The sequence below is a fragment of the Dasypus novemcinctus genome, chromosome 4 (genome assembly GCF_030445035.2).
Source record: "Dasypus novemcinctus isolate mDasNov1 chromosome 4, mDasNov1.1.hap2, whole genome shotgun sequence".
NCBI lineage: Eukaryota > Metazoa > Chordata > Mammalia > Cingulata > Dasypodidae > Dasypus > Dasypus novemcinctus.
The window spans coordinates 94,475,052-94,501,412 of NC_080676.1; the positions used below are offsets into that span (position 1 = coordinate 94,475,052).

Genomic DNA, 26,361 nt, shown 5'->3' on the forward strand with positions numbered 1-26,361 from the left:
TTTAAGTTTAAATAAGTATTGTAAATGCATTTAACTAATCATCAATTATTTTCAAACACAAATAGTAAGAGAAAATCTTTAAGTCATAGCTATCTGATTTAGAAATACATTAGGGATTACTATAGGGGTAAAGACTACAGATTTATCTTTTTCATTATGTATACAATCATTAACAGTGATTTGCATTTCCAAGGGATAACTATTTAACATTCTGAAACGGACTAAGAGCTAAGAAGGCAAAATCAGGAATTAAAAAATCTATTATGCAGGTTGAGGAAGTAATTATATTTTCCCTTCTGGAAAAGACTAACTTTTGATTTAGTTATTAAATTATAAAACTCAAGCAAAGAGCTAGGATAAAGGGATAAATAAGACAAGATCTTGGCCCAAGGAGCTCACTGTTTAGGGAAGGGAGAGACACATAAGCAAATAAATTAAAAAGTAGTGTGATGGCTGCAATAAGAACCAGTGAGATAAACTAGTGGAAAGGTAGGAGGTATAAGCATAGGAAGTATACCTAGAAACGGAATTGTCTGAGCTAAATTTTTAAAGATAAATCAGAATGTGTCAAGTAGTCAAAGGAGAGCCACTAGGAAGTAGCAGGGTTCGGGCTAGATGGTTTATTTGGACAACTATGAGCAGTTCAGTAGTACTGGTGTTAAAAGGTAAAGAGAGGGATCTCAGACGAGGGTGTAAAAAAGTAAGGACCATGTAGCAGTTTGGCATTGTTTATGAATTTCGAAAATTGTTAATGGATTGTGTTTGTAAACTGGCCTGTCAGAGGTATCATTTTTAATTGATTAAATTATGATTAGGACTTTGATTGGGTCACATCAGAAGGGCACTTAGTTCCCGCCCCTTGGTGGGCAGGGACTCAGAGAGAAAAGATATGGCAAAGGACAAGTTGGGAGTTTTGAGCTGGAGCCTGGGAAGTGAACACACAGAAGAACAGAGAGGAAAAAGATGGCTTCTTAGACATGGCAGAAGCCCTGGGGAGAGACACAGAACTGTTCACCTGATAGTCTACAGCTGGCTTTTGGAAAGAGCACAGCAGTTGAGCCCAGGGAGAAATGCAGCCCCGGGACATGAGGAACCCAAGAAGCCTGAACTCTTGGCAGACGTTGGCAGCCATCTTGCCCCAACACGTGGCAATAGACTTTGGTGAGGGGAGTAATTTAGGCTTTATGGCCTGCTAACTGTAAGCTTCTACCCCAAATAAATATCTTTATAAAAGCCAACAGATCTTTGGTATTTTGAATCAGCACCCCTTTGGCTGACTAATATAGACCACCTCCTGAAGGATATGCTCTGTCATGTTAAAAAATGTGCACTTAATATTATAAACCAGTGATCTCAGACTTGATGAACTAAAAAAATAAGTTGGGGGGACAAACATAGACTGTCAACTTTTAAACAGCTATATAATATTACAATTATCTCATTAAATTAATTAACCATAAAGTGAATACATAAATAATACATGAATAAATGACAAATAAGTTAAAAGATGAAAAACCCTCTACCTGGACTCATTTTTTAATGGCCCATTAAAACTTGTAACAAATCAACACTAGTGCCTTGACCAGGGTTTGGGAACCAGAGGTCAATGCAATGGAGCACCAGGACAGGTTTCAGGAAAGCATAAGAAATGCTTAAATTCATATTTAAAAGAGAGAACTCCTGCCAGCAGTATATAACCACGAATTATAGGAGCAAAACTAGAAGCAACAAACCAATTAAAAGTTTGTTTCACCTGTCAAGGCAAGAGAGGTACAGGGTTAATCAAGTAGTAATGACAATGAAGAAGTAGGAACAGAGACAATTACTTCATAAATTCTCTTTATGAGGCAGAAACAAAGTGGTTGGTACATAATTGGATTTGAAGGTTGAAAGAGGAAGAGTGTTTCTAGCTTGGGAGACATGATTTCAAATTAGGTCTGTGAATGAAGAAGAGAAACAGAATAGAAATTAAAAATTTCATAACTTATTTTTTCATATACTATTCCTCTAAGTAGGGCATGGGGTTCCAATGAAGGCTCCCAATATCTACCATTAAGGAAAAGGTGGGGGGACTAAGTGGTATATGAACAATGTATGTTTTATGTGGTGGTTTGAGTCTTTCGTAGATCCCCAGAAAATTATGTTTTAAGCTAATCTATTTCCATGCATGTAAACCTACTGTAGGTGGAGCTTTTTGAGTAAATTACTTCAGTAAAGGCCTTTGATTAGATTGCATGACCCAGGGTGAGTCTTAATCCTCTTACAGAGTCCTTTATAAATAGGGGACTAAAAAGCTGCAGACACAGAGAGGAACCCAGAAACTGAGAGTGAAGGCCCCATGAGCCAGAAGCTGAAATCAGTGGAACACAGAACCAAAGAGGAAGACACTTTAGACAGAAGCTGAAAGCAAGGAGGCTGAGGAGAGATGAGTGGATATCACCATGTGCCTGACTGCCCACAGCTGCAGCTTGGGGAGAAAGCGTCTTCTGATGATGCCTTGATTCAGACACTTTCACGGCCTCAGAATTGTAAGCTTATAATATATCCCATTGTAAAATCCAACCTATTTCTGTATATTGCTTTGACAGCCTTTAGCAAACTAAAATAGTGTATATTACTGAAGTTAAGTTTGTATCAAATCAAATATGATCTTCTATAATCAGGATGTCAAATTTAACCTCGTACTAACCACAAAGAAAATATATGAAAAAATACGGAAATGAGAAGGAACTCAAAATGATATAATACAAAAAATCAAATTACTTTGAAAGTGGGCATGAACAAAAGAATTGAAGGTCAAAATAGGTGTAAGACTTAAAGGGCAAAAGAGCTAAATGGCAGAAGAAATGTTGCACTGTCAATAGTTACCTTAAATGTAAATGGATTAAATTTTCCAGCCAAAATGCAGAGACTGGCAAAATGGATAAAAAAGCATAACCCATCTACATGCTGTTCACAAAAGACTAACCTTAAATTCAAAGACACAATTAGGCTGAAAGTGAAAGGATGGGAAAAGAAATACCATACATGGTAACCAAAAGAGAGGTGAAGTGGCTATATTAATATCAGATAAAAGAGACTTTAAGTAACAAACTGTTATGAGAGACAAAGAAGGTCATACATAATATACTTGTAAAGGGGCCATAATTCAACAAGAAGTCATAGTAGGAGTTTTCAATACATCACTTTCAATAACGGATACCGTATCTAGACAGATCAATGAGAAAACAGAAGACTTGAACTCTAAACCAACTAAACCTAGCAGACATATAGAGAACACTTCTCCCAAAAATAACAGAATACCCACTCTTCACAAGTGCACATGGATCATTTTCCAGGGTAGACCACATATTACGTCACAAAACAAGTCTCAATAAATTAAAAAATATTGAAATCATACAGTGATCTTCTCTGACTATAATGGAATGAAATTAAAAATCAGTAATAGAGGAAGAATTAGAAAATTTACACGTATGTGGATACTAAACAATGCACTCTTAACCTATGGATCAAAGGAGTTAGCACAGGGAAATTAGGGAATATCTTGAAGTGAATGAAAATGAAAGCACAATGTATCAAAACTTATGGGCAGCAGCAATGCGCAATAATTAGACAGAAAATGATGGCTCTAAATGTCTATACTAAAAAAATAAGAAACACCTCAAATCAGAGACCTAACTTCAAATCTGGGGGTATCTAGAAAAAGAAAGGCAAAGTAAACACAAGGTGAACAAAAAGGGAGGGTAACAAAGATTAGAGCAGAGATAAACAAAATAAGAAGAAAAAAAACAACAGAGAATGAAGGTGACCATAAATTGGTTTCTTGAAGAAGTCTTGAAAAAAATCAAAAGAATCAAGAAACCTTTAGTTTTATTAAGTAAGAAAGAGAAGGGATGCAAAAAAATAACATCAGAAATAAAATGAAGTGTATTAATACAAACCCCAACAAATGCAAAAAGGGTTATATAGGTGGACAGTATGGACAAATGAATGCCTACAAATCAGATAACCAAGATGACATGGAACAATTCCTAGAAACACAGAAATTACCTATACCGACTCTAAGAAGAAACGGAAGATCTCAACAAACCACTAACAAGTAAACCAATAACAGTATCAAAAACCTCCCAACAAAGAAAAGCCCATGACCAGATGGTGAATTTTACCAAACATTCAAAAAAGAATTAGCACCAGTCTTTCTCAAACTCTTCCAAAAAACTGAGGGAACACACTTTAACTCATTCTCTGAGGCCAACATCACCCTCATACCAAAGCCAGGTAAAGATATCACAAGAAAATTACATATCAATATTCCCTTATGAATACATACACAAAAATCTTCAAGAAAAATAATAGCAAACTGAATCCAACAGTACATTAAAAGATTTATACACCATGATCAAGTAGAATTTATCCCAGGTAGGTAAGGGTGGTTCAATGTAAGAAAATCAATTAATATAATATACCACTTTAACAGAACAAAGGAAAAAAACCACATGATCATCTCAATTGATGCCAAATAGGCATTTGACAAAACTCAGTACCGTTTTTGACAAAAACACATAGAATACTAGGAATAGAAGGATACTTTCTGAGGAGCAGATGTAGTTCAAGCAGTTGAGCACCTGCTTCCCACATGAGAAGTCCCAGGTTCAGTCTCTGGTGCCTCCTAAATACAACAACAAACGACAAGCAAACAACCGAGAAACAAACTCAGGGGTGCTGATGTGGCTCAGTGGTTGAGTGCCAGGTTCCCACAACGAGGTCCAGGGTTCAATCTCTACCCCAGGTACCTAAAAAAAAGGATACTTCCCCAACATGGGGCATAAACGAAAAGTCCACAGCTAACATCATAGTTAACTGAAAGACTGCAAGCTTTCTCTCTATGATCAGGAACAAGACAAGGATGCCCACTGTCATCACTGTTATTCAATATTTTACTGGAAGGTCTTGCCAAAGCAATTAGACAAAGGAAAAAAAAAAGTATCCAAATTGGAAGAAAAGAAGTAAAACTTGCCCTATTTTCAGATGACATGATCCTATATACAGAAGATCCTGAAAAATCCACAAAAAAGTTCTCAGAGCTAATAATTCAGCAAAGTGGCAGGGTACAAGATTAACATACAAAGTAATCTTTCTATATATTAGTAATGAACAATCACAACAGGAAATCAGGAAAAAGGCCATTTACAATGGCAACTAAAAGAATCAAATATATAGAAATAAATCTAATTGAGATGTAATGGATTTGTACACAGAAAACTACAAAACACTGTTAAAAGAAATCAAATACCTACATAAATGGAAGGACATTCTGTGTTTATGGATTGGAAGACTAAATATTGTTAAGATGTCAATTCTTTGCAAAGTGATTTACAGATTCAATGTAATGCCAATCAAAATTCCAACAATCTTATTTGAAAAAATGGAAAAGCCAATCATGAAATTTAAATGGAAGAATATGTGACCCCAAATAGACAAAGTCATCTTGAAAAGAACAAAGTTGTAGGACTCACACTTCCTGATCTTAAAACTTATCACAAAGCAACAGTAATCTTATATTACGGCACTGGTACAAGAACAAATACTTAAGACCAATGGAACTAAATTTGGAGTTCAGAAATCAACCCTCACATTTACAGCCAACTAAGTTTCAAAAGGGTGCCAAGTCCACCAAATTAGGAAAAAATAGTTTCTTCAACAAATGGTTATGAGAAACCTGGATGTCCATATGCAAAACAACGAAGGTGGACCCGTATCTCAACAATATACAAAATGCAACCCAAAATAGATCAAAGACCTAAATATAAGAACCAGAGCTATAAAATTCCTAGAACACAGGGACACAAATGCAGCAAAAGAAATAACAGTTAAATGGGACTTCATCAAAATTAAAACTTCTGTGCATCAAGGGACTTTATCATGAAAGCAAAAAGACAACCTACACAATGAGAGAAAATATTAGAAACTATATAGTCAGTAAAGATATAATATTTAGAATATATGAAGAATTCCTACAACAGCAAAAAGACAACACAATTAAAAAATGGGGAAAAGACTCAAATAGAAATTCTTTAAAGAAGATATGTCAACAGTCAAAAAGCGCATGAAAATATTTTCAATAGCATTAGGGAAATGTAAATCAAAACCCCAATTATTAATAGATACCATTTCATACTGACTAAAATGGCTACTATTAAAAAATTAGAAAGTTTTGAGGGTTATGTGGAGAAAAAGGAACACTAAATCGTTGTTGACAACATAAAATGGTGCAGCTGCTGTAGAATAATTTGGTGATTCCTCAGGAAGTTAAGTATAGAGTTATCATATGACCCAGCAATCCCACTTCTAGGTATATACCCCACAGAGCTGAAAGCAGAGACTTAGATATTTGCACAGGGATACTATCATTCACATTTGCCAAAAGATAGATGCAACCCAAGTGTACATCAATCGATGAAATGGAAACAAAATGTGATATATGTATAAACTGAAATCAGTAGAAAAGAATGAAGTTGTGATACGTGCAACAACATGGATGAAGCTTTGAGACATCATGTTCAGCAAAATAAGCCAGACACAAGAGGACAAATATTACATGATCTCATTTGTATGAAATAATTAGAATAAACTCTAAGCAACCCAGAATACAGATAACCAGGGTCCAGTTTTGGGGAAGGGTATGGGAAGTTAATGTTTAAATTGTATTGCATTTCTTTTTTTATTTAAAGAAGCTCATGTTTTTATTTTTTATTTTTTTCTCTCCTCCCCCCTACTCTGCTGTTTTGGCTGTCTGTGTCCATTCCCTGTGTGATCTTCCATGTCTTTTTCTTTTTTCCTTCTCATCTTCTCCTCTAGGCTTCACCGGGATTTGATCCCACGGACGTCCAAGATGGGAGAGAGGTTCCCTGTCACTTGCACCACCTTGATTCCTGGTTTCTGTTGCATCTCACCTTGACTCTCCCCTGCACCTCTCTTTTGTTGTGTCATCATCTTACTGCATCACTTGCTGCATTTACAGGAGGCCCTAGGGATCGAACCCAGGTGCTCCCATATGGTAAACAGAAGCCCAATTGCTTGAGTCATACCTGCTTCCCTGTATAAAGCATAATATCTGGGTTGATGGACAAGTTATGGTAGTAGATGGTGGTATAACATTGTGAACAAATTAAAAGCACTGAATTATATAGCCGAATGTGGCTAAAAGGGGAAATTTTAGGTTATATGTATGTTACTATTACTAGAGTAGAAATTTTTAAAAAAATAACCATAACACTAAACAACACAGTGAACTCAGTGAACTCTAAGGTAAACCATGGGCTATAGTTAATAGTACAATTATAAAAATGTGCTTTCATCAGTTTTAACAAATGTACCACTCAATGCAAGGTATTAATAACAGGGTGGTATATGGGAATTGTATTTTCTGAATGATTTTTCTGTAAACCTACAACTTCTCTAAGAAAAAAAAAGAGTAATCAATAACTGGAATTAAAATATAAGTTAAGTAGTTAAATAGAGTACAAATTATACAGTCTTTTAGAAATGAATCTCTTCTACCATAACGTTCACTACAGTTTCTGGTATGAGTGTTCAAATAAACATTAAAATTCCAAAATAAATGAAAGACTTACCTTATCAAGATCTTCCTCTTCGTCGTCGTCTTCCTCCTCTTCTGAAAAGTCAAGAAGTTTCTTCGCTAACAATGGATGCCACTGAAGACACTTTCGTTTGGGTCGTTTTCCAGCCCCTTCTCCTTCTGCTGAATGATCTTTATTTTTATTACTGCCTTTCATTACTGTGACCTGTGGTGGAAAAAAGAAACAGAAATCAAAGTAAGTTTGATTAAAATTAGTTTATTAGCTCCTTTAACTGGATTATAGCTGGTCTACCAGCTCAGACATTTACTGGATTCATTGAGAACCCTAAGTACAAAATCAAACATTTATATTAACAGGCTAAATTAAGCTATTAAAATTTACCTTTTATTAAATCTACTTCTTTTCACTTTGTAACATCAGAACTTAAAACCCAGAGAAACGGACTTTGGCCCAGTGGTTAGGGCGTCCATCTACCACATGGGAGGTCCGCGGTTCAAACCCCGGGCCTCCTTGACCCGTGTGGAGCTGGCCCATGCGCAGTGCTGATCCGCGCAAGGAGTGCCGTGCCAAGCAGGGGTGTCCCCCGTGTAGGGGAGCCCCACGCGCAAGGAGTGCACCCCTAAGGATAGCCGCCCAGCGCGAAGGAAAGTGCAGCCTGCCCAGGAATGGCGCCGCCCACACTTCCCGTGCCACTGACAACAACAGAAGCGGACAAAGAAACAAGACGCAGCAAAAAGACACAGAAAACAGACAACCGGGAGAGGGGAGGGGAATTAAATAAATAAAAATAAATCTTAAAAACAAACAAACAAACAAAAAACCACTTAAAACCCAAATAAAGCTTTTCAGGATGAGTACAAGTTATCTTCAACTACTATTCATATTTACACCTAAGGAAGTGTTTCTCAAAGTTTCCCAATAGAAGAATATGAAAATGCCTTTTACGTGCAGAGGTGGATCCAATTTTACTATCACAATTGACATGAATTTTGCATTCGATACTGCTAAAAATTTGTGCTTATAATATTATTAAAATGAATAATTAGCAAGAATCAGTGTTTTAGATTTTAGATAAAATTATTTCATAAGAAAATGAGGGTTTTCAAATATTAGCTGTGTGCAGACTCCAAAAACTCACTGCAAGAACCTGTTGGTTACTTATGGGGATGAGCATGCTTTATGATCATCCTGTCTCTCCATTATATATGCAGAGAAAGCTCATTAGACTCCCCACCCCCCACCAATGGATGTTTGACTGAAATGGTCAAGCAATAGCCAAGCCAGGGCATGCCTGTATGACAAAACCTTTTAGAAGCCCCAAATTCTAAGTTACTTTTCAATGACTTAAAAAAGAAGAGTTCTTTTTTATGGCAAAAGCAACACATATTCCTATTATAAAGGTGAAAACAGCATAGAAGGTTATAACTAAAAAAGAGGCTTGTCTTCACTATCACACCCAGCCCCACAGCCCAGAGGTAACCACAAATGTTAGTTTCTTATATGCTCTCACAATTTTTTTCTGATTTATTTCTCATTTACTTATTCATTAGAAGAAACATTAATAATGTATTACTATTTATACATACTCATGTAAAACTTCTAACAATAAAGATTAATGCCATCAGTTTAAATGGTTTGTGAATGCTCATGCAATTACAAATATAAATGAAACCCAGTTGTTTCAGCAACTGTATTTACACGCAGTTTAACAGGCAGCATCTGTTTCGTTAAACTCAGTCTAAGATGCCGTTTAAGGGTGAGCACAGATTTCTCCTGTTTAAAAGTGGTCCATGTGCTTCCCAGACAATGAAATCTCCAACACTGGAAATGGAAAAGAAAAAATGAGTGTTTCCTTTGTCTAAGTGGTAGTCAGAAACAGTGCTCTGGCACAACCATAAATTTTGGGAATAAGATACTTTTATTCTTTCCATCATCTTGTCTTAAACTCAGGCAGTTGGTACACTTCAGTCTTTAAAACATTAGCATGAATTTAACTCTGTCACAGGGTTATTTTAAACTGTTTCCAATATGTCCAATACAGTCCCATCATTAAGACAATCACACATCTTAATGACAAATATGTTAGAGTCCAACTAAGACTGCTAAGCTTCACAGCTTTCTCCACAGTCTACAAAGAAGAGGAAAGGACAGTCCAGAGACAGGGGCAAAGCGTGATATCTAGAGCATTCACACAAATGGAACTAACCACAACTTTGAAGACTTGTTCCTTCTCACTCTAGCCTCCACCAATGGATCATGCCACTTCATTTTGTTCAGGTGAAGTCTTTGCCTAGAATTTATTCCATCCCATTTCTTAAGTTCTTTTCATCTTCCAAGGCCCAGGTCAAATATCCCCTTTTCTCTAAAGACCTCTGTAGAAACTAAGTAAAATCCACCACTCTTTGCTTTGAACTTTGACAGTACCTGATCTCACATCATGTCAGGTTCTTATCACAATGTTTTACAGTTAGCTTTATCTATGTCTCCCCCATATTAGGTTATGAACTTCTAAAGGTAGGTGTCATGGTTTCATCCTTTTCTGTTCTAATGCCTTGCACTGAGACTGGCACACAGCAGTCTCTTAAAATTGACTTGTTGGCTTATAATGTTCTCATCAACACTTAAGTCCATGTAAATTCACAGAATGACATTTTCCTAATAATAATTTAACAGCAAAACAAATACAACAGCTAACATTTATTAAATAATTTGTTAATTGCTATTTGCTTATCTATCATTAATTAACTAATTTAATATAATCCTTACTTTGCCACTAGGAGGCAAGCACTATGAATTCCAGTTTAAGAAAGTGAAGGTTGCATAACTTGCCCATGATCACACACAAGTGGAGGAGCTTTCTCTGGAATTGGGGAGCCTAACTAAAGTCCAAACTCTTACCTAGGTAAAGGAGCTTTCAGATATTAATACCACTATAATCTGTTAGTTCTCTGTGCAATTCTCACAGACAAAAAGCTGATGGGCCATGGAAATAGCAAAACAGGGAACTAAGAGGCTGAAAAAAGATACTTCAAAGGATTCACAGCAAAAAAGTACAAGTTTCCCATGACACCAAGTGATAATTAAATTAGATTAGCTATAAAGTTCTTTGAAGATGAATTACAAATGCTAACTAATCATTATTATTTATTGTAATTCTAATGACAATTCTAAATTGCAGACAGATAAATGAGAAATATCTTATTCAACAAAGTAATACTTTCATTTCAGAAGCACTGCCACTGTTCATGCAAGAAGTATCTTTAAATGTGGTCCTTACTGAAAAGCGATTGCTCTTCAAGTTCAAATTTTAATTGTGTCAAGATGTTATTTTTTTAAAAAGATGTTATCAATATGCTCTTCATGAACATTAATAAGGTATCCAATATTCAAGGAAGGGCTTAGTTGTACTGAAGTCCAGGTACGTCTGCCCTTACCTTATGAAGGTATTTATGTATTTTTAAGATACATAATAATTGTACTTGGTGATACTTAGCCTTAGGAGAACTGATGCCTAAAGCTATACAAAGAGATGAGCCAACAGCTACCTTGAAAGAGATATGGCACCCAAAGGGGTGGCTAAGGGAAACAGTGCAGGACGTGTTCTTCAACCCACTCTCCAAAAGCCCAACTTTGTCATTTCCTATACTTTTATAGGGCCGCATTCTTAACTAGAACATCATCTAATTCTTGTTCTTCAACAGGCCTATCATATATTTTGCCTCTTTTAGAGAGATTTTTATTACATGCATTTATTGTCTGGATAGGACACAATTAATTACCTCATTGACAAGAAACTGAAGCACATCACAAGAAGAGAAGCTCAGGCAAGTCAGCTCCTCATTGACGTTGAACGCATATTTACTTATCACCTACTTTCGATTTACCTCCCCTTCCAATGCTTCCTCCACTATCCTGCAAGGTAGGTGCACCCTGTTCAGGCTTCCACAAATCCTTTCTCTGCTTTTCCAAACCTACACTCCATACCACACATATCTCTATTCTCACTTTCTATGCAAGACCTCTCTGAACACCCACTTCTAAAAGGCTGTCTTAGTGTGCTTCAGCTCATGTTGTTCTTTTTCCTTCCTGCTCATCTTTTTCTTTTTTTTTTTCTTCTTACAATGTTTTTTTAATGTTTTTTTAAAATTTATTTCTCTCCCCTCCCCTCCACCCAGTTGTCTGTTCTCTGTGTTCATTTTGCTACATGTTCTTCTTTGTCCACTTCTGTTGTTGTCAACAGCACTGGGAATCTGTGTCTCTTTGTTGCGTCATCTTTGTTGCGTCAGTTCTCCGTGTGTGCAGCGCCATTCCTGGGCAGGGTGCACTTTCTTTAGCACTGGGCAGCTCTCCTTATGGGGCGTACTCCTTGCACGTGGGGCTCCCTTACGCGGGGGGCACCCTGCGTGGTACAGCACTCCTTGCGCTAATCAGCACTGTGCGTGGGTCAGCTCCACACAGGTCAAGGAGGCCCGGGGTTTGAACCGTGGACCTCCCATGTCGTAGGCGGACGCCCTATCCATTGGGCCAAGTCCACTTCCCGCTCATCTTTTTCGAACCACCCACAGTACTTAATGGCTATGCCCTATTTTTGACACTTGGTTTTTATTATTTTACTGTAACACTGTATGCATAATTATTTGATGCAAAAAAAATCAACGTGAAAAAGAGACCAATGAAGGTAATGAGCATGCCAGATATGTTTTTTTGGGTTTGTGTGTGTGTGTGTTTTTTTAACCCATCAAACAGCTCCAGACAGGGAGTAGTTGCTCAATTAATACATGAAGAACTGAACATAGGAACAATACTTCTCTGCTTTCTTATTATACTTTTATTTATGTTGTTTTGCTAAAAGGCTGGCAAGACATAAGAATTGAAAAGAAAATACTCAGGGGAGGAAAAATAATAAGAAACCAGAAAGGGTTGATGGGGATAAGGGTTGGAGGAGGCAAACAGGAAAATTGACAAGGTAATGTAATAAATATAATAATAAAATCTAAATCAACAATCTTTGATAATGCCAAATGGAAACTTTTCCTAAGCTCTAAAAAGAAAGTTAAAAAATTTTATAAATTACAGTTGAATTTTCGCTCTATAAGCAAATCCTCAGTCTCACTGATTGCAAAACAAAAATCTTTTTCTCAAAACTAACAAAGGATCAATATTTCTTATTTTAGTGGTAATGGTATTTATTAAAGTAGCTTATCGAGCTTCTGCAATGCCCACCTGCTATATTTTGGCACACTGGAATTGTGATGACTCAGCATTTAGTAGATTACAAATTACATTAAGGTAGGGTGTTGCTTATCTTTACATTTGCAGAAGACTGGCTTCGATACCATATATATTTAATAGTGCTTAAAAGTAAGTAAATTTAATGATTTTATATCAGATTGCAAACTTACCAAGAGAATCAAATAGAATGCATAGAATAAATGATTAATTTAGATTTCCTATGTAACTAGAGTTATGCAAAAAACCATTTGTTTTATACTTGGTAAAATAAATTTTTTAAATACATTCTAGTTTCCTGACTTAACCATATGATACAAAAGATAAGTGCTTATTTGATTCAGGGTCCTTACAGTGTTCCTGAAAGTCATGGTTAAGAACATTAACAATCATTTCTGGTTTATTCCTTTTATGTGTTTGGGCTGAATCTGTTCTAACCCCAGGGCAAAGTACTGAAAGCTTCTTTTTTTTTTTTTACTAGATTGGTTAGTTTACTTCATTATGATTTTCTTTTTCCCTTGAGTACCAGTACCAAGAGCAGCAAAAAATTTCTTCACTTCATAGAATTAACAAAAACACCAGTTCTTATTTATAAAATATTTGCTTGTCCCTTTTCCTTCTTAAAAACTACCACAGTAAGACTGTAAATAGTAGAAGTTTTAATATGACCTTAAAATCCTATACTTTTGTTTTTCTCAAGAGAGTTGTAAAGCTATACCCAAAAGAGACAAGTTTAATGAGGCATCTTACATTTTCTCACACCCAATTTTATGAGTCTACTCCCTCTGCTGGCTGAATATTTATATTCTGGCATCCCATTTAAATACAAAGATAATGTTTTATAGTATAAAAAAACACAAAAGCTCCTCTATTAAAAAATTATAAACTTTACCAGGGACATCACTTAAGGAACTCTTCTATACCATTAAAGCATGGAAAAGCAATAATCTGAGTATTGAGTTAAAACCAGAAATTTTCAAATGTAGTGTCATTCTTCCCCAAAGCAAGATTCTTAACTGTTTCTGATTAATACCATTCCTTTCTACTTGTCATCTCCACAATACTTGTGATCAGTATTTAACCAAGTCTGACCATATTTCCACAATCGCATTGTGTCATGGAAACCTGAGGGAGGGAGTGCACTCACTTAGATAATTTGTCAAGGCCAGGAAGAAGTAGCAGAGGAATGTCTAATCACCAACAGGGACTATGGTGCTAGACACAAACCCATAGTGAGTTTTCTTCCACTTTCTTTTTTCAAAGATAGATTACCTGGATTATAATATAGTAATAATGAAGTCATTTTACTGACATGGCTAAAAATACCATGTTTGCTTTTTATAATAATCGTTTTATAAAATTTGGATATATTTCATTAATAAATTCCACATATATTTTCTAATAGGAAAAAATAAGTACTGCTATTAAAACCTCCTGGGCTACTAATTATGTACCACTTTAGAGCTTACAAAGCCTTTATTGCATATATTAATTTATTCAACATTCCATAATCCTGTGAAGTAGGTAAAATATTATGCCCATTTTATAGATGAGTGAGCAAAGTTTCAGAAAGGTTTATATACTTTTTTGAACACCATTAAGAGGTCAGTCAGGGATGCAGCCAGAAGGCTTTGCACTTAAAGTCCAGATCACAGGTACTTTCTTTTTTTTTTTTTTTAAAGATCTATTTATTTATTTATTTCTCTCCCCTCACCCGCCCCCCCACCCTGGTTGTCTGTTCTCTGTGTCTATTTGCTGCGTCTTTCTCCACTTCTGTTGTTGTCAGCGGCACGGGAATCTGTGTTTCTTTTTGTTGCCTCATCTTGTTGTGTCAGCTCTCCATGTGTGCGGCACCATTCCTGGGCAGGCTGCATTTCCTTTCGCGCTGGGCCGCTCTCCTTACAGGGTGCACTCCTTGCACGTGGGGCTCCCCTATGCAAGGAACACCCCTGCGTGGCAGGACACTCCTTGCGCACATCAGTACTCTGCATGGGCCAGCTCCACGCGGGTCAAGGAGGCCTGGGGTTTGAACCGCGGACCTCCCATGTGGTAGACGGACACCCTAACCACTGGGCCAAGTCCGCTGCCTCCTACAGGTACTTTCTAACAGTAAATTTAAACTGATTTTAAGTTTTGAATTAATATTTTTTGAGAGGAAGAGTTTTTAGCATTTAATTAGTCTCTCTCAGCATTTACTTTAGCTAGTGGCGTCCCAAATTTCCATTAATATTTCAAAATAATTCTTCATATAGATTTCACCAGAATATATCCATTGGGAAAGGGGGATCAGGGAATAAGAAAGCACATGTATTAGTGACTCAATGTACTTTCCTCTACTTTGCATTTATAAAGTGCCCTCAGAAGTTGTCATGACTGACAGCTCATGAGTGCTGTGTCTTTCAAAACAAATATGCTTTATTGACAAAGAGCACATGTATCTCCATCTAATTATTCTGACAGGTGGGTGTGGAACGAACAACATAATTTTCTCAACATTTTAACTAAATTCCACATTCTGTATTGAACACAATAGGCAATTTACAGTTTAACAGATACCATGAAAGCTTGTAATTTCCTAAGCAACACAATGTGAAAGGAAAGAGCACTGCCTAAATCTGCCATATAATTGTACAGCAGTATATAACCTCTATCACAAGGTTTGCTAAACATATTTTTAAGTACAAAAACTCAGAACATATTTAGTAAAAAAAATAAAAGGTCTTCACATATGCTTACATATTTGCTGGACTTTGTAATAATGTACTGTTTCAGAATAAAATTAAGTATGGGTAGGCTTTGAAAAGACAGAACTGGAGTAAATAAAATATAGTTAACCTCCATGATTTTAGGAACAAAAATAAAATAAAACTTGTCCAATGCTATGTATCAAAAATCACAATTTAGCAGTCAATCTGAGACATTTATCATCTTGCAGCATTTCTCAAACTGAAAGGTAAGGTTCACTGAGGGGTCAAAAGAGAATTTTGTTTGCTAAGGCCAGCTGTTTGGCTTTGATGACTACCAAATCTGTATTGAGAGGCAGACACATTTCTTCCACAGCTCTTACATAGTTCCTCTAGGAAGACACCTCCTGATTCCAAATTGGCCTTTTGAGGACCTATTAATGCACTAGCATTAAGAGATGACACTGATTATAAAAGATGATTTGGATCAATAAAGGACTTACAATCTAGTTGGTAAGATAAGACCTATACAATTAACAATTTGAGAATTAGCATGTAACAGAGTACAACAAATATGGTCCAAACAATTAGGGAACAGATAGCATATAATAATAAGGTATTCTCTGCATTTGGGTATGTGGCAATTGCATAAGTCACTCAAAAATTTCAGCTAATTTTCTTTTTTCCCTTTGGTGCCCCCAGTTTTCCCACTGTTAACTTTTTACCTAATGGCTAACATCCCTTATCACGGAAGGAACACTTAAGGGTGATTCCCAAGTTTCAAGAACTCTCTGCCCCTGCAAGCCTTGTCAAACCTGACCTGGCTTCCCAGCAAACAAGTCTCTTCGAAAAGAAATCTGAAAAGAACTGTTCAGGATCTTTGCTGCAATGTTATTTAAGACTGGGGTGGGATCTGCAACTTTCCAAGGGATGGGATGGCTAGAAGGAAGTCCAAATGTCTGGCATTCCTGAACTTCAGGCCTAACTTAAGAGGAACTGGCTGGGCCTTTAAGGGGAAGTAATGCTTAAGGAAGAACAGAACAGGGATTTAGTTGGCGTTCACAAAGAAATGGTCAAAGATGTCCCAAGAGCAAGTATAAAGTTTAATAGTATTTTAGTGCTTTTGGATTTCTCTTGCTTGTAGGAGTAGGGAATTCTGGAACCAATGGCAATATGAGATTTAGAGCAAGGACCTACAGTGTCTAGACCTGGCTTCCCCTCTTGCAAAAAAAACAGACACCCAATGCTAGGCCAGTTCCAAGCACAAAGTTAGCAACTGCTAAAGCAGAAAAACTGTGGACAGCCTTCAAGCTTTGGAAAGCTGTTCTACATAGCCTTGAAGGCCCACTCTTACCACTCTATGTTATGATTTTACCTCCTCATCTCCAGCTGGGACCAGGCTGTTCTGCAGAGTACTCTTCCCTGTACACTGCCTTCATTCCCCTTTCCACTCCTCCACACAGGGAAGATAAAGAAATAATAAATCTAGGGGGGTGGGAGTATATGGGGACCTCATATTTTTTGAATGTAACATTTTTTTAAAAAAGAGAAAAAAAAAAGAAATAATAAATCTGCTTCCTAGAATGATACAAGTTCCTCACACAACCTTTACACTGATGAAAACATTTTTTAATCTATGGAGAGGAGTTTTCAAAAATTGCAACTGATGTGTTGTCTATTGCCCCCACCACTATTCATGATTTTTCTCAGAGTTTACACCAATACCCACCACCACCACAAATTAGCACCAGGTTCTAGAATTTGGAAATTGAATACAGTACTGAGTTCTGATTTACTAAGTTGTTTTGTAAGTTACTGACATTTTAAATATTTCTCATATGCTTTTGTAGATTTCTGTATTAATGGGGAAAACAAATAAACAAAACTTTCCCAACTTTTAGTCAGATTTCCCAACATCTAGTTAGAAAGTGTATGGGAAAGCACTCCTTTTTTTTAATCCCCCTTAAAAGAAAGTGTCAAATCATTTCTACAAGCTTAAAAAAGCAAGGCTGGGGGGCCCTTATTAATAAATCTGATTTTTCTACCTTATGAATAAGTTAGTATAAAATTTATTATGGAGAATTAAATTTTCAGAGAGTACGCAATTCAGACATCTAATAGGTTAGGATTAAGCCACTTCAGCCATACTTTTGCATTTATTAAGAATCACATGAGCCACATCTGAGGCAAAATTCTGCTTAACACAGACTAGAAAATCTGGACAATACAATATCCAGTTCAGAAAGATAATAAATGTGCTCAAATCTGGGCCTTCAAATCCTGGGCCTCTTCACATCAATCCAAAACATCCATGTGCCAAGAGGGAACAAGCTGGAACACTCAAGAACTCCTTTATGAAGGGAAGATTAATGGAGGATCATAAATGTCCCTATACATGAATAGTAGACAAAGGAATCTGTCCTTGACCACTGAAAGTACTAAATTATTAACACTACAAAGTCCAGACAACTACTGTCACTATTCTTTCAGAACAGTTTAAAAAAACTTCTACCTAAAAATTACCACAGGTTTATAGTATTAGAAATTCAGTTAGATTATACTGATTTGGATATTATACCAAATACTTGGGATTTACAAGTCAAAAAGAATTCTATGAAATAAAATCAATAACTGATATCAAGCAGTTCCTTTCCGAAAGCATTATAATCTCAATCTAGTAAACTAATTTTTTTATTGTGAACAAGGGAAGACTTCCAGTTTAAAACTGAAATTACAGTTTTCATGTATAACATAGCACAAAGAATAGTGGGACTGAGTATGCTTTTTTTTTTCTTTCTGGACTTATCATATACCAACCACTAAATGCTTCATAGTCATTAATTCACTTATCCTCAAAACAACCCTAATTAAGTAGGAACCATTATCATTCACATTTACAGATAAGGTAATTAAGGCACAGAGAACTTGCCCAGGGTCAATCATCTAGGAAAAAAAACGTTCAACAATCAGGGTTTGGACGCAGCTGGTGGACCAGCTACCATACTATGCCACTATGTAATAACTACTTGTCCACATGTAGGTGGTTTTCTGAAACATTTAGGAGAATTTTAAATCCTGCAATCACTGTGATATTTCTGCTAAAAAAGGGATTAAATAAAGGTGGTTTCCACTAAATCCTCTTGATGATCAGGAAATTCTGAGGTAAAATGTGATTACCTTTCTCAATTTTAATCTGTGACTTTTTCAAATGACACGTACTGCTAAAGTGACCCAGTATAATTTAATTTCACTTTAATTTCACTACAAGCCAGAGCTATAATGAAATCATTGTCTTAACCTGGTAGTTTATAGGGACTGTATCATTAAATCCTTGAGTCCACTATGGGTCTCAAGATAAATATTTTGTTGGGTCTTCATACACACACACACACACACACACACACACACACACACTCTGGCTTCTTGGTTGAAAGTATTTCACTACTATGACTTGCTTCATTTAAATTGTTCCCAAAATATCCTGGAATCCGTATTATATCAACTTTTAAAAATTCTGAGATTCATCTAAGAGGACAGGGGTTTTTAACCTTTTTTGTTCCACAGACCCCTTTGCCAGTCAGGTGAAAACCACAGACCTCTTACTAAATCCATACTTTACTGTGTATTATTTAATAAGCATATCACACCCACACCAACACATTTCCACAAGAATAGTGTTTTGCTTTGTTTTTTAATTTAAATTCAACCTCTTTGATCCCTTGTTAAGGATCCCTGATCCAGGAGGTCTCAGTGCTACTAAACAGCTATTATGGAACCCTACACTCCAATTTCTCTTCTCCTACCACTGCAAATCTCACATACTGGATGAAACAAAAGTGGAGTGGGGAGGGGAAGTGGGAGAGAGGGACATTAAAAGCTGTAACTACCATATATTTATAAACGTTAAAAAGAACTGGCCCACTAACTATTTGTAATTCTATAATTCTAGTACTCAAGGCCTGCTTGGAATGTCCTTTGGGCAAACTGCCATATAGGAGTCAGATTACTTGGTCAGGTGCCTAACACCAAAGGACTAACTTCTGAAACATTAAACATTATGGGGGGGGGGGGGAGCACAACGATGACAATATTGACAGTTATTAAAATTGGAGTCTACAACCATTTAAACAGAGGCACACCAGATTTCTCCCATGGTTATTTCTAGATTTTTATGAAACATACTATTACATTTGGGTTCACAGATAAAACTGTACAATGTTAGAACTGGAAGGGACCTTAGAAATTAGAGTCTAACTTCATCAATTTAAAGATTTGTAAAACTGAGATCACAAGGTTAAGTTTAAAATAAAATGTTCTTATTTTCTGAACTGGTATAAAGTTTGGGTCCCTGCTGAGCTCATTATTATATTTTATTTTTCTTCCTTTTTAAAATAAATTACAAACCTGAGATTACTTTGAATTTATAGTATTAGTAAGACACAAATGGGTAAATAGCTGTTTTTAAAAAGTCAAAATCACCAGGTTTATTTACAATAAGATAAGAGAAGGAATTCTTGACTTGATTTCTTTCTTCTACTGTGCTTCAGCCTTTAAAATGAACTGGATCAATATAGAAAAAGCTTCAAAAGGGCAATTTTATTCTATTACCCTAATGACAGAAGTCCCTGCAGAATGGAACAGTCAGAAATGATCTATTCAGGAGGCAATTTACAATTCTCCAGGTGCCCTACTATTTGTAAGAAAATATCTCAAAGAAAAAACACAAATCAACAAAAAATGTGGTCACAAATCATAGGAGTAAAAACGGCATTGAGAGTTTTAACTAGAAATCAATAAAGACAAAAATCAGAAAAGTTGAATGAAGGATTCTGTAGTTATTGGGACTTTTGTCCAGAGAGAACATTAGTCAAAATGCTCTAGTGCGTGGGGAGATTTTCTGCAAGGCATTACTTACCATAGACAGTAAGCAATCAGAAAAGTGGAAATCAGGGTCCATTACTCATGGAAGTATAACCTGCATTATCCTCTTACAGATGCATCACTGGCAAGAGCTGATGAAGAAAAATGAAGGCTGAGAAAGAAAGGGAATGATGTATCTTTTACACATAATTTTTGGCAAACTTTGATTGAAAGTTATTATCTTCCTTCAATCCTGGATGAATCCCCTTTGCTCCTTTCATTCCTTCCATTTCATTTAGAAAAATATCATCTTGGTTAGGTTGATCAAGTATGACTTGCAGCTAGCCTAACGTGACCCCAAAGTACTCCTCTCTCACCAATATTCCTTATAGTAAGCACCTGACTAAACACCCTCTGGTTAAGCCAATCAAGGTAACTTTATGCTGATTCCAAGAACAAGAACCTGTAAAACTGACAAATCAGTGTTTTTAAACTGTAGGATACTGTCTTGTCAGATGGGTTTCCTATTTCCTTAAAAGATAAGTATTGACTCTGGCAGCCTCTTGTCAGTCCATATAACATTCCGGTTCTAAGGCTTATAAATTCTATTTCCCACTCTCCAATTTCTCTACAGATGACACTGATGACCTTTGCTACTGATTTGGCAGGAAGTCATCTGGAAGCCATTTGCAGTGACCCAACCACAAAATCAGAATTGCATTTCCACGAGAGCCGACTTTACTTTCTCCAATACCTAATTCAGCTGTCCTGTTTCAAAACAACTCATAAAAAAAGACTACCACTACTATGACGCTGCTTTTTGTTGCTGTTGATAATCAGAAGAAAAAGATGAAAGGCAGGAAGTGGCCTATCAACAAGCAGTTCTCCTTTGAAGATGGATAACAAAATACTGCAGTTAAAAATATATTTCTAATTGCAAAGTTACTTTTTTTGAATAAATTCCAGATATAATGTCTGTCTTTGATCTTGGAAAAGTGTTTTTCAAACTGTTCACCACTGACAATGAATGTTTGGTTAGGTACGCACTCCCCAACTGTGGGAAAAAATATTCCCTGAAATGCAACCATATGAGTTATTAGCTTTTAGCTGTCAGGGTGAAGTAGCTGCTTAAGCTCTGCCACCACTGCTGCCTGGGATACTTCTGCCTGCTATGGTGATAAGAGAACTTGCCATAGTAACATTGTCCATCTGACCACCTGGAAGACCCTTCTCAATTTTTTCTGGGTAATGTCAGCCAGTCCTGAAGATTCACTCAGCATCTTCCTGGGCAGGGACTATTTCTTAGTAGAAAACAGATCACGAGTTGGAGAAAAATTTTGAGGGCCATAAACCTAAATAGGTTAAGTTTCATACTTAAAAATGGAATCTATTCTTAACTTCTCCATAGAAGTCTAATGATGCTATGTAGTCCCAATAATGAAACAAACTTAATAAAACAATAAATATATCCTAGTATGTCCATGGCCAAATGTAAATAACTAATGCAATACCACCTTACTGTATCATTTATTAAAAAATATTTTCTTAAATGTAGTAGCTATTCCTTGTGGAAATTTAGTAAGATGGTTATCTGGGGTCTTTTAATGCAAGAACACAACAGATACTGACATAGTAAAATAATGGGGGAAGTTCTTATTTTTAATTACTAATAAGTCCTTAAAGCTCAGTTACTAGAGAGAAATAGTAGAATCTAACTGGAGAAAAAGAATATCTTCTGTGGAAAAGAACGATGCCTTTAGAGTTAAAACACAAAAACACATTCAATGTGTGAAGCTGATAGTTTGGTCAATACTGGAGAACTGCTAACTGCATTTGCACAATAAAGCATCCTTTGCTCTTATAAAATATGATTTTGTTTGAACATTACCCAAAGAGCCAAATCTAACTTTTGGGACTTGTCCATAAAGTCAGAACCCAGTAACCCAGTATATTCTTGACTCATAGCCTAATAGTTTAGCTTCCAAAAGAATCATTAACCATTTAAGTATATAAACACACAGTGACTCAGAGCATCTGTGGCAAAATCCAAAGAAGCAGAATTTAAGAATGATAAAACAAACAGCTGTATGTGTGTGTCATTATCTGTCAGCACCAGGTAAATGTTATCCTGAATAAATTCTTATATAACCCTATATATATATATTTCTTCTCTGGTGAAATAGCTACATTCCTTTCCTTTAAAAAGAAAACTCTGCTTCCTGTTCTGATCAAATGACTGATTTTACAGATACATATGGAAACACAGGAGAAAATATCTATTTTTTTAAATGTTTAAGTTCCTACCACGCATACCCTGACCTCTACTATCTTTGTGAAATACAAATAAAACACTAAAATAAGGAGAAAAATCTAGCAAGAAAAAAAAAGGTATCAGTAAAATCAAAACTTGAAAAAAAATGCATGTACTATTTCATTAAATATTTTAAAATCATCATGATTTCAATTTTTAAAACAACCTGTAAAAGTGTATTTATGCCTAGAAAAAAATACTGGAAGATAATACTGGAAGGATAAAGGCACCAAAGTGTTAACAATGGATATAGAATGGCATATGCATTGAGGGTGATTTCTATTTCTGTCTTCATGCTTCAGTATTATCCTCATTTGACATGTATTATTTTAAAATGAGAAAAGAAATCCAGTAAGTTATTTTAAAATCAAATATTTTAAATGTAATTTAATGAGGACAAAGTATCAGACTTCTGAGGTACTAAATCAATATGCTGCTGTGAAAAGTCATTTTCTTTTCTTGATCCTTTCTGTGACTATGACATCTTTCCATACTTGCTTGGAATTAACTGCTTCATTACATAACTACTGCACTATAGCAAATAGGTCTTTTTGTCTCTAATTCAATTACTGTGAGAGATTTTATATTTTGAGTATTAAGAAAGGAAGCATTTACTTGACAGTAAACATAAAAATAAAGCAGACCCCTCAACATATCATATCCTAATTAAGAATGAATTAAAAGCTTATGTTGTCCATATCAGAGTCCTCCTAGTTTATCTGTCCATATTTTGGGACCTAGTGGGAGAGTAGAAACATTGTTCTATCTCCTTTACAGGTAACTTAAGTAATTTTCATACTGTGATCAGATCAGAGGTCGCCAGAGTTCATTTGCTAGAGTGAGTCCCTTGGGTTTCACAGTAATTATTTGCACAGCTACTGTGACACTTATCACCTTGGATGGAAATTTGTTCGCAGGTTTGTCTTCCAAACTTAAAGCATATGTACTACAAAGCATGAAGTCATAATAAATGAATGAACTGCCCTAGAAATAACTGAATAAATAGGACAAAAGTCAGAGATGGCTCAAGAACTCAGTGAATAATCTGTTATGGCAAAAACATAAAACACTGAAAACAACTAGTATATGTTCCTTCAGGTAAGAAAAGTTACCAACAACTTGTCTTTTTTCTTCCTCCAACCCTACTTGTCCCATCCATGTTCCTAACTTCTTTATGAATTTATTCAAAATTTGCCTTAAAAAAGGAACAAAATTAGTTTTACCTTTAGTACACTTACAACACCTAATTTTTTCCTAACTACACGTTATCATTTGGATTTCATTACCCTGAACTGAATGAAGAATGTTGAATGTGTCATTTTATTTCATGTTTGATTACAGTGCTAGAATTATCAGTAGCTGCTGAAAATATGTTTTAAGAACTGCAGTTGTAGATACAGCCTCCTTCATGATCTAGGTTGACTTTTATAGCCAGCAGGTGTTACATTCCAGGAATTTATATCTATAGCCCCCCTGTTGCTAGTTTTATTGAGATTGGGAAATAAAATTTACCCTTGGTTAAAGAACTGAGTAAAACTACCCACAAGATAATTCACCTTAATAAAATAATAAACGTAGAAATCTCCAAAATTTCCTCAAGATTATAATACCATCTACATTTTTTATATATGTGTGTGGCATGGATCCTTAGAATCTAATAGTGGAAATTTCAGTTAACTGATTCTGCTTTAATTTACAGGAATACTCCATCCTCCAAATCAGTTCTTGTTAGTGAGGATGATTTTGGCACTCTGGGTAGGACAATTCTTTACAGGATGGGACTATTTCACTCACTGTGGAGTTAACATATCTCTCTGCTCACCCCAGCCCTTCTATGCCGGGCAGTCACTTTAATCACTGTAAAAAAATGCCCCACACATTCCCAAACACTCCCTAGGGTGTGGTGTTGGGGGAGTGATGCAACCCCCAGTGGAGAATCACTGCTCTAAATAAACCCAAAATTCAAACTTAAAACTTCTAAAACAAGGAAAACTTATAGCACTTTTCCCTCAATGACTACAATACCTTTTTTTCCCTTCACATTTTCAGGACTATGCAGAAGCTCACTTATACTATATTCTTAAGGTGTTTTCGGTCAACTTGAATAGTTTCTACATGCCTTCTGTTTGTAATCCTGAAGTCATAAGCTTCTTATGTAAATTTATATTTCCACATGTGTTTGTGTTGACTACAAATGAGCTATCCAAATTGCTTTAACCCTGCTAAAACAAGTTTCTAAAGCATTATTTATTTGGATGACCATCATAGTTTCCATTATTCAGATATCCTTTTAAAAGCTGTAAAAAAAAAAAAAAAGGGAGACTATCTCTACCCACACCCTGTGCTAGTTCAATACAGTTCAACGCACAAAAAAGCACATATCAAGACCCAATGGCGATTTTTTATGTATGCACATTTCAGATCTTCTGGACAACAGAGCAATGGCAAGCAGATGAGTCATTTAAATGTAAAGAACCATTCTAAAGCATTCAGAAGAGCAACTGTGATCCAACTCGCTCAATTAATAAAGGCTATATGAAATTGCAAAATTGTACTTTTAAAAATTATATGAACTAAATAATCAGTGCAGAAGCTGGAACTCAAATGCTTTCTTTATCTAAATGAGTGACACACATCCAAGGACCTGTCAACAACTGAAGAGACCTTTTAAAAACTGGTAATAGCAAGACCTAGAAATTCAACAGAATCATAAATGGTCTCCTATAAATAAAAATTACATAAATAATGGGCTTAGTGGTTTGTAACTGAAAACCCAGCCTCTTTCTGCTCCTCCTTCCTAAAGTACTATTCACTGTCAAGTATTGCAGGTCCAAATTTCATAATTTGGTTTTGTCACCAGATTCCAACCAATCAGCACTCCCTTAGCCTCTTTTTAAAACGCGGGTCTATGAAATCTTTAGATTTGTGGAATTTTTGCCTTGGGAAGAAATGCTCCTCAGAGATGGTAAATGAGCCTGACTTAGTGGTAGCTCTAGTTAAAATAGGGAAGTCGAACACCCTTCAACTCTGCTCTTCTAGAAAGCTTTTCCAAACATTCCTAGGTCTGAATAGCCTCAAGCAAGCAATAATTCCTCCTAATTTGGAGTAAGCAAGGCTTGGTCTTTTGCCATATCATCCCGAAATAGGATTCACTTGTCAGTGTCTGCTGGGGATTGAGTCATGCCTCCCACAAAAGTTATGTTCAGGTCCCAACTTCTGGTCCTTTGGCTGTGAACCCATTTGTAAATAGGACCTTTGACGATATTATTACCAGTGACATGTCCCCAGTATGAATGAGGGTGGGCTTTAATCCAATATGGCTTAAGTCCTTATAAACAAAGGAATTTGGACACAAAAGAAGAAGCCACAGGGGCAGTCAAAAGCTGGAAGTCAATAGAATCCGAAAGAGAAAGAAGATGCCACCGTGTGCACTGCCCCGTGCCACAAAATCCAAGGAATCCCCAAGACTGCCGGCCAGCCAGAAGATACCAACGCAGTAGAAGAAAACCTTTTAACTATGGGCCAATAAACTCCTGTTGTTACGCCAACTCACTGTATGGTGTTTGTTTTAAGAGCCAGGAAACTAAAATAGCGTTTAACTGCCTCTGGCCACAGTAATACTTCTGGGGTTCAGCAGGAAGTAACTGAGATCTTGAATTATGGTCTTTCTATACAC

The 26,361-nt window shown here is 36.1% G+C and overlaps 1 protein-coding gene across 14 annotated transcripts in view; it reads right to left on the minus strand.

The window, feature by feature from the left end:
* BBX (BBX high mobility group box domain containing) overlaps nucleotides 1-26,361 on the minus strand; it is a 282,876-nt gene that overhangs the window by 104,267 nt on the left and 152,248 nt on the right. For all 14 annotated transcript variants that reach the window (XM_004477500.5, XM_004477495.5, XM_058295903.2 and 11 more), the window contains one exon: nucleotides 7,635-7,805. In XM_004477500.5, the coding sequence (XP_004477557.1) occupies nucleotides 7,635-7,796 (162 nt within the window). In that variant the 5' untranslated portion in view covers nucleotides 7,797-7,805. The remainder of the gene's footprint in view (nucleotides 1-7,634; nucleotides 7,806-26,361) is intronic.